We start from the raw sequence: 8,910 nt of genomic DNA on the forward strand, positions 1-8,910 counted from the left end.
TTTTTGTATGACTGCAAAATCATTGGCCTGATTCAACTTTTGTTAAAATTGTGATCCTTTTATTATTAACTGACCTGCAACCCTCCAGCAGAATCGTATGGATCCAGTGAATTTGCCATTCTTCCTGTTTCAATGGGGGATTAATGGAAACAGTGTGCAGGAGGATGGGGGAAAGGCAGGGGAATGGCACTAAGTCATGATGGTCGTTTGGAGAGGCAGTACAAACAAGATGGGTCAAATGGCCTTTTTTCTGCAGACGTTCAATTGTTTTGATGATTTCAGAAAAGATGCAGCAAAAGTCCCAGGAAATTATAACAAGAATTGGTGCACTTAATTCATGTCAGAATTGCCTTGAGTTTGTGTGTTATGACACGGGCTGTTTGATGTTACTGCAACTTTCTGATGACGCAGGTCTAGAAGCGCACCAGCCTGGAGATGATGATGTCAGTTAAATCATCCCTGCACCCATGTTAAATTGCATCTCACAGTCTTTGGTCTTTTTACCAAAGCAAATAAGTCAACTTGATCAACATAAAAATAGCTTTTACAGCTTCGACAGCTCCTCAGTTCAACTCTCTCTTTCACGGTGCGATACTTACATACAATGATCTCACTCTCCATTAGTCTCTAACTAGAAACAGCATTTTCTGATTCACTAGTTAGAGATGCAATACAGGAGAATCTTATTTCTTTTTCTACTTCTCTCGTTTGCATCTAGACCAGGATATTGCGATATTATGGATAAACAATCGATAGAGCAAACCAGGTAGTTGGAAATTGTAGACCCTCAACGTTATCTGTCACAAATGTTGTTTTATGGCGTGTAACTGTGGCTACACAGATCCAAAACATGATTTCTCCCAGTGCCATCAGTTTACAGCTTTACAAGTCAGGTTGCTAAATGGACAGTCCGTGTACTTGCACTGCTGACATTTACACTTTATCCCAGGATTTTTGTCAATCATTGAGCCAGAATTGAGATGAAAGTTCATTAATACACGTCCCTAACTTACACATTCCTGCATGGGATTCCCATGTTGGGAAAATAGAAACTGCCACAGAAACTGATGACTTTTCTCAACTCAGGTGAACTTTAGCAATTCCATCCATAAATCAAAATCCAATTGCTTCTGACACATGCAGGTCCTGAATCTTTAATCTTCACAGTTCCCAGCACATGCAGGTATGATGTCCCTTTGACGAGGTTAGAACAAATGTCACAATTTGCTGAAACAGCATTTATGAAAACAACTTACTGAAATTTATGATTTGCTGTTTCCAAGACAGTCACTGGAACTGCTAAACTTTCCAATCTCTTGCGGTTAACCCATAGTGCTGTACAGAGGAGCTAAAGTTTCCTTCAGTTTAAATTTACATTTCTGTCATTGTCAATCTCCCTTTTCTAAGCCTGTATCAATTGCTGTTGTGTTGTTCTCCCTCATCTCCTCCACAGCTAGCTAAAGCAAGCCAATCACCTAAATTGCAAAACTTTTCTGTGGGTCTAGGAGTGACTGGGGGATATGGAACATTGGGGTGATTCTCCCAAACTGCTGAATTGGTGGGAAAACTATTCTCGACCACAATTATTTTTCTCATTCAGCTTCAGACCTCAATCCCTGCACTGCAAAGCTCCCAGCTGTGAATCTCATTAAAAACCCAGGGGAAGGGGTCTATTCGTGCCAGAGTCTGACAGTTGTGAAAATCTGTGCGTGTGCAGTGGTCCAATCTGTCAGTCTCCCTGTTTGCTGCCAGCTCGATCACTGGCCAGCCCAGGACCGTCACAGAACTGCCCCTCCAGCCCCCATACAGACAACAACCACGGCCCTTCCCTCGTCAACTGCTTTTGTCACCTCCTTAAAAACCTCCACCAAATTTGTGAGACATGACCTTCCTCGTACAAAACCATGCTGTCTATCGCTAACGAAATTATTCCGTTCTAAATGTGCATACATCCTATATCTAAGAATCTTCTCCAACAATTTCCCTACTATGGACGTCAAGCTCACTGGCCTATAATTACCCAGGTTATCCTTGCTACCCTTCTTAAATAACGGTACCACATTTGCTATCCTCCAATCCTCTGGGACCTCACCTGTGTCCAGTGAAGAGACAAAGATTTCTGTTAGAGGCCCAGCATTTTCATCTCTTGTCTCCCTGAGCAGTCTAGGATAGATGCCATCAGGCCCTGGGGATTTGTCTGTCTTAATGTTTCCTAATAAACCTAACACTTCCTCCCTTGTAATGGAGATTTTCTCTAACGGGTCAACACTTCCCTCTGAGACACTCCCAGTCAACATGTCCCTCTCCTTTGTGAATACTGATGCAAAGTATTCAATTAGGATCTCCCCTACTTCCTTGGGCTCTAAGCATAATTCCCCTCCTTTGTCCCTGAGAGGTCCGATTTTTCCCTGACAACTCTCTTGTTCCTAACGTATGAATAAAATGCCTTAGGATTCTCCTTAATCCTGTCTGCCAAGGACATTTCATGGCCCGTTTTTGCCCTTTTAACTTCCCGTTTGAGTTCTTTCCTACTTCCTCCATATTCCTCTAGTTTTTAGCTGCCTGGACCTAACGTATGCCTCTCTTTTCTTTTTGATTAGACTCACAATTTCCCTGGTTATCCGCGGCTCTCGAATCCTACCTTTCCTATCCTTCCTTTTTACAGGCACATGCCTGTCCTGTAGCCCCATCAACTGTTCCTTAAAAGACTCCCACATGCCAGATGTGGATTTACCCTCAAACAGCCTCTCCCAATCAACGGCCACCAATTCCTGCCTAATCCGGCTGTAGTTAGCCTTTCCCTAATTTAGCACCCTACCTGTAGGACAACACTCATCCTTTTCCATTACTATACTAAAGTTTGCAGAATTGTGGTCACTATTTGCCACATGTTCCCCCACTGAAACTTTGATGACCTGACCAGGCTCATTCCCCAGTACTAGGTCCAGTATAACCCCCTCTCTAGTTGAACTATCTACATATTTTTCCAAAGAACCTTCCTGTACGCATTTTACAAATTCCTCCCTGTTCAGAACCCCAGCCCTAAGCACTTTCCAGTCTATACCAGGAAAATTAAAGTCTCCCACTACAACAACCCTATTTTTTCTACACCTATCCAGAATTTCCTTACATATCCGTTCCTCCACTTCCCATGGCTGTAATAAAGATTCAAATCACTTACCTATCTTCCTGCCAGTTTCCAGTCTGGTCTGGACTCCGATTGTTCGCCAGCTCTGGGAGATTTGCATGCACAATTCCTGGAAAAAGCCAGCGACGTGCATCTCCCAGCCCAACCCGCCAGAAAGGTTGTGCGTTGTGATGGGAGAATTGCCCCCAATATTTCAGTTCAGACACAAAACCACCAGATCGATCCAATATTGCTGTTGATAACTCCACTGTTCAAAATCTACAATGTGTTTTGACAGTGAATGAGGAGAAGCTTTTGTGATTGCTAACCTGAGGACTCAGATTTAAAATAATTAAAACAAGCTGATGAAAAAACTTTTCATGCAGCAAGTTGCTCTCATTGAGAGTGTGCTGCCTGGAGGTTTGGGCCAAACAAATACAATAATAGCTTTCAAACAGAAAATGAGATAAATATAGAAATGGAACAAAATAACAGGATTGTTGAGTAAAAAGGAAAGTTAGACTGATTGGACAGTCTTTATAAGAACCAGAACAGCCGTGATGGGTCAAATGGCCTCCTCTGTGGTATCTGGTTCTATGTTATTAAGTACCATGGAAACCAAGCGCTATTTATTAATCCATTTTGAATATTGACATTCACTGGGATGAAGGAGATAAGAATTCTAATTTTACACCAGAGAAAACCGCCACACAAAAACTGAAAAGTAAACTTTTCTTGCCAATTTTAATACTTTTTGCCTCAAAAAATTGCATTTGTTGATATTCAACATAAATGTAACAGAAAGGAAAAATCACCATGAGTAATTATTTTTTTGTTTTACAAAGCGATTGTGTAATTGAGTTTCTGGCCTATTCCTAACCACGATTCTTCAGGTTTAATCTTCGTGGCTACATCCCAAAAGTACACTGGCGGTATAACGAGATTTAAAATGTTCATTTAGTGCTGGTTTACTCAGCCACAAGAAGCAGATGTAGTCTTCAGTCAGATTGCACTTTATATTAATAACTGGACCTCTCAGAAGCAATAGAATTTTACAGCACAGGAAAAACCTACTCAGCCCATCGAGCCTATGCTAGCTCTTCGAAAGACGTATCTAACTATTCTCATTTTCTGCATTTTGTTTTCCATTTTCAGTTTGTTCAATTTCCCAGTGTGTTTCAGGTCAGAACAACTTGTGTAAAATGTCTCCACCTGGTTGTATTGAATCCTCTGTCCCTGTGATGAATATTTCTCTGTGATTCACTCAAAAGGGGCAGCACGGTACCACAGTGGGTTAGCACTTCTGCCTCACAGTGCCAGGGAGTCAGGTTTGATTCCTAGCTTGGGTCACTGTCTGTGTGGAGTTTGCATGTTCTCCCTGTGTCTGCATGGGTTTCCTCCCACATTCTGAAAGACGTGCTGGTTAGGTGCATCGACCTGAACAAGCACCGGGCTGTGGTGACTAGGAGAATTTCACAGTAACTTCATTGCAGTGTTAATGCAAGCATTACTTGTGACTAATAAATAAACTTTACTTTGACTTGCTCATTTTTCTCAAGCGTGCTTTTCTGTTAGGCTGAATTAATCTAACCCCTTGCTCAGTCTCCTTTTGTTCCCTCCTATTAGTGTCACATTACAACAAAATGTCGATCACAAAACAAATTTCAGTTTAATTTGAAGTTTTGTGCAATAAAAGTCTTAATAGAGACTGAGGATGTGGAAGGAGCGGATTTGATTATTGTTGTAGTCATCGTACCATTGACAGGATGATGTTCCTGATTCATTGATACACTTCACATTCCAGAGAATGTACAATATATATAACAGGTCATTCACACCAACCGGTCCAACCACACAATCCTCCTTCCACCCAACTACTCCCATCAATTTATCTCCTTTCTCCCTCAGCTGTTCCTCTAGCTTTGCCTTGAATGTCTCTACACCATTTGCTTCAGCTGCTCCTTGTGGGAGTGAGTTCCACATTCTCACCTCTCTCTGAGTGAATAAGCTTCCACTGAATTTTCGATGTGATTTATTTGTGCTTATTTATATTGATGGTCCCTGTTCTCTCTGCACACAAGTGGAAATATCTCTATGTCAAAATTATGAAATATTTGCATAATCTGAACAGTTTTTATCAGGTCACTCCTCAACCTTCGGTGTCCAAGCCAGTTCAATCTTAGAGATAGGTAGAACCTCCTACCCTTGGTATCAGCCACTTTATTCAATGGCTGGAATTTTATTGCCTTGCTCACCCTGATTCCAGCTCGCAGAATAGAAATCTCCACTGGCCTTGAGTGGGATTTTACAATCTTACCTGAGCAAGGTTGTAAAATCCTGTCCAAAGTCTTTATATAAATTTTGGCAATACAGAGACCAGTCTGTGTTGGTGCTCTAAGTGGTTTAACCAAGGTGCTGTACAAATTGAATATAATTTGGACATTTCCGCTTGGGTTGTGTTGTGGGACTGAGCATTGCTGTTAAGGAAGCAACAACCTTCCCAAAACCTTCCAAGGTCAGTTCTCTTAAACTGAAAGTCTTACGAAAAGAAGATGGACATGAAACTCATCAAAATTAACAATAATACAAAGAACAAAGAACAAAGAACAAAGAACAACCCAGCACGGGAAACAGGCCCTTCGGCCCAACGAGCCCGCGCCGCCGCATCACCCTACACCTATTCTACCTTGCGTGTCTACGAATGGAACCCCTAACTTAGCCAGATTCAGGGGAGAATAGTGTCAATTTGGTAAAACCAATCAGCCTAAGAGCACATCTTTGGGGTGTGGGAGGAAACCGGAGCGCCCGGAGGAAACCCACGCATCTTGATAATTCAGTCACTTCCTCATGGTAAAAAAAATCCTGTCATTCACAATAAGTGACAGAAATAGACCAGTGAATTGAGGTTATCGGCACCAAACCAACATGCGACTGAGGGCTTGTCAACCACTGGGTCCCTTTCAGCCTATTCCATCAAACAATAAGATCATGAATGATCCGACTGTAACCTCCTGCTGACCCCTAATAACCTTTCACCCCCTTGTTTATCAAGAATCTAGCTCGCTCTGCCTTAAAAATTCTCAAAGTCTTTGCGTCTGCTGCCTTTCAATAAAGAGAGGTCCAGAGACCCGTCACCTCAGAGAAACAAATTTCTCCTCATCTCTGTTTAAATGGGTCACCTCCTTGTTCCACGTTTTTCCACAAGAGGAAACATCCTCTTCACAACTCTCCTGTCCACATCCCTCAGGATCATATAGGTTTCAAACAGGCCACCTCTTTCTCTTCTGAGCTCCAGTGGATATAAATCTAACCTGTTCCCAAGAGATAATCTGTCCATTCCTGGAGTAAAATCAGGAAATTGTGGAAAGCTCAGCACATCAGGCAGCGTCTAGAGAGAGAGAAACAGAGTTAACCACAACCTCTCGTTGAGGTTTACACGGGGGGGGGGATCTCACAATCTCGCTGACAGCCCTGACACGGAATTCTGGGTGCTGAGGCCTGCATTCAACATGAAATCCTATCAACAACGGTGGAATGATAAGATCACAGTACCATCCAGCACTGCCATGTCTCCCACCGCTGCCAAACACACCACAGAGAGAGAGAGAGAAGCTCACCTGACCTTTCCTGTCTGGATAACTCTCATTCTTGTAATTAGTCTACTGAACCTTCTTTGAGCTACAGCTAACACATTTACAACTTTCCTTAGTTAAGGAGACCAGCACTGTACACAATATTCCAGGTATGGCCTCACTAATGTCCCACACAACTCAACTATAATCTTCCCCCCCAATGTAAAACAGCAGAGTGAGGGAGATTATTGCTACAAATGTAAGATTGTTGTTATTTGAAATTAAACTTTTTTTAAAATTGCTAGTTACTTTTATAGAAAGCTTGCAGAGTTAACCTGGAGTCATTTAACATTCAACATAACCACAATATACTGACTGCAGTTCCTGTTCTTCATTTTCTAAATCAGAAAGAATAACATTTGTATAGCGCCTTTCAGCAGTCCAGTGGAGTATTTTTGAACATGTCTCCATGTCCCTAACCCTCCATTCTCCTTACCTTGAGTTTCTGCACAGTCTTGTTCTCCTCGGGCTGCCGGTTCCACACGGTTGTGCCTCCCTTGTTGTACTGGACCTGCCAACCTTCCTGGTGCTCGCACTGCTCCCGGAACGAGGTGAAATGAGAATCATCTGGGATTTGTACAATCTCCCGACTGGACATCCTGCAGCAGAAAGGAGTGCTCAGCACCTTCACACAGGGAGACACACACACACACACACACACAGGGGGAGACACACACACACACACAGGGAGAGAGAGAGAGAGAGACACACACACACAGGGAGAGAGACACACACACACAGGGAGAGAGAGAGACAGACACACACACACACAGGGAGAGAGAGAGACACACACACAGGGAGAGACACACACACACACACACAGGGAGAGAGAGACACACACATGCAGCAACCCAGTCCAGCTAATAAGGGAGTTCACCCACTGCCCCCACCCACCATCTCCGCCTCAATCTCTCACCTTCTTCACTTTCCTCCCTCCCTCTGTCTCCCTCTCTCCTTTTCTCTCCCTCCCTCTCCCTCTCTCCTTCCCCACGCTGAATTCTAGATTCACCAACGCTGAAACGCAGTGGTGTTGTTTGAGTTGAAAGACTTTCTCTCTCTGTCTCCCCCGTTGCTGCTTTAATATTTTGAGCTTTGCTCTGACCTCTGACCGGTCACTCCGTGGCCGGAGGGTTCCCAGTTACCAGAGCCTGTCCCCGGCTCAGACACAGAAGCGTATCCCGGGAGGGAGGGGACGGGACTGCTACATCTCCAGCTGGGAATGGCCACAAACCTATCAGAGCAGTGCTCCCAATCAACCTGATCCTCTCCCTGCCTCCAGCCTGTTTCTATACTGCGGTCACACTCACTGAGACAGCCTTGCCTTTTTAACCTGCAACAGAGAGACTGCCTCTAACCAGCTGGAGAAAAATCACCAACATCCCATTTGAAAATAAAAACTTCTTACTCAGTGAACTGTGACCAAGGTCAGGAATGTTAATTTGATAACTATACTGGAGATACTCGGAAATGTAATTGAGAACTCCCAGAGAATTGTTGACCAGATTCTAACAGGCTGTGTCAGAGGGGGCAAATCACAAATGGCCAAGTGAAATATTATCTGGGTGACTGACTCTAACCACAAGCTCCAGGATTTGGAAACAAGAAGCTGTCTTGGTCTCTCCTGTAGTTTGCTGTTTTAAGAACATAAGAAATAGGAGCAGGAGTAGGCCATCTGGCCCCTCGAGCCTGCCCCGCCATTCAATAAGATCTTGGCTGATCTTTTTGTGGACTCAGCTCCACTTACCCGCCCTCTCCCCATAACCCTTAATTCCTTTAATAAGAACATAAGAAATAGGAGCAGGAGGAGGCCATCTGGCCCCTCGAGCCTGCCCCGCCATTCAAGAAGATCATGGCTGATCTGATAGTGGTTCAGTTCCACTTTCCCGCCTGCTCCCCATAACCCTTAATTCCCTTATTGATCAGAAATCTATCTACGTGTGACTTAAATATATTTATCGAGGTAGCCTCCACCACTTCAATGGGCAGAGAATTCCAGAGATTCACCACCCTTTGAGTGAAGAAGTTCCTCCTCAACTCTGATCTAAACTGCACCCCCCCCCCTTTATTTTGAGGCTGTGCCCTCTAGTCCTGCTGTCCTTTCTAAGCGGGAAGAATCTCTCTACCTCTACCCTATCCATCCCTTTCATTATC

The 8,910-nt window shown here is 43.6% G+C and overlaps 1 protein-coding gene across 1 annotated transcript in view; it reads right to left on the minus strand.

The window, feature by feature from the left end:
• The window catches only part of LOC145351665 (START domain-containing protein 10-like), a 127,032-nt gene extending 119,675 nt beyond the window's left edge, over positions 1-7,357 (minus strand). The window contains exon 1 of the mRNA XM_080201224.1: positions 7,196-7,357. Coding sequence (XP_080057350.1) covers positions 7,196-7,357 — 162 coding nt within the window. The remainder of the gene's footprint in view (positions 1-7,195) is intronic.
• Positions 7,358-8,910: the final 1,553 nt, after the last annotated feature.

Source organism: Carcharhinus amblyrhynchos, chromosome 13 (genome assembly GCF_965287045.1).
Source record: "Carcharhinus amblyrhynchos chromosome 13, sCarAmb.v2.hapA, whole genome shotgun sequence".
Lineage (NCBI taxonomy): Eukaryota > Metazoa > Chordata > Chondrichthyes > Carcharhiniformes > Carcharhinidae > Carcharhinus > Carcharhinus amblyrhynchos.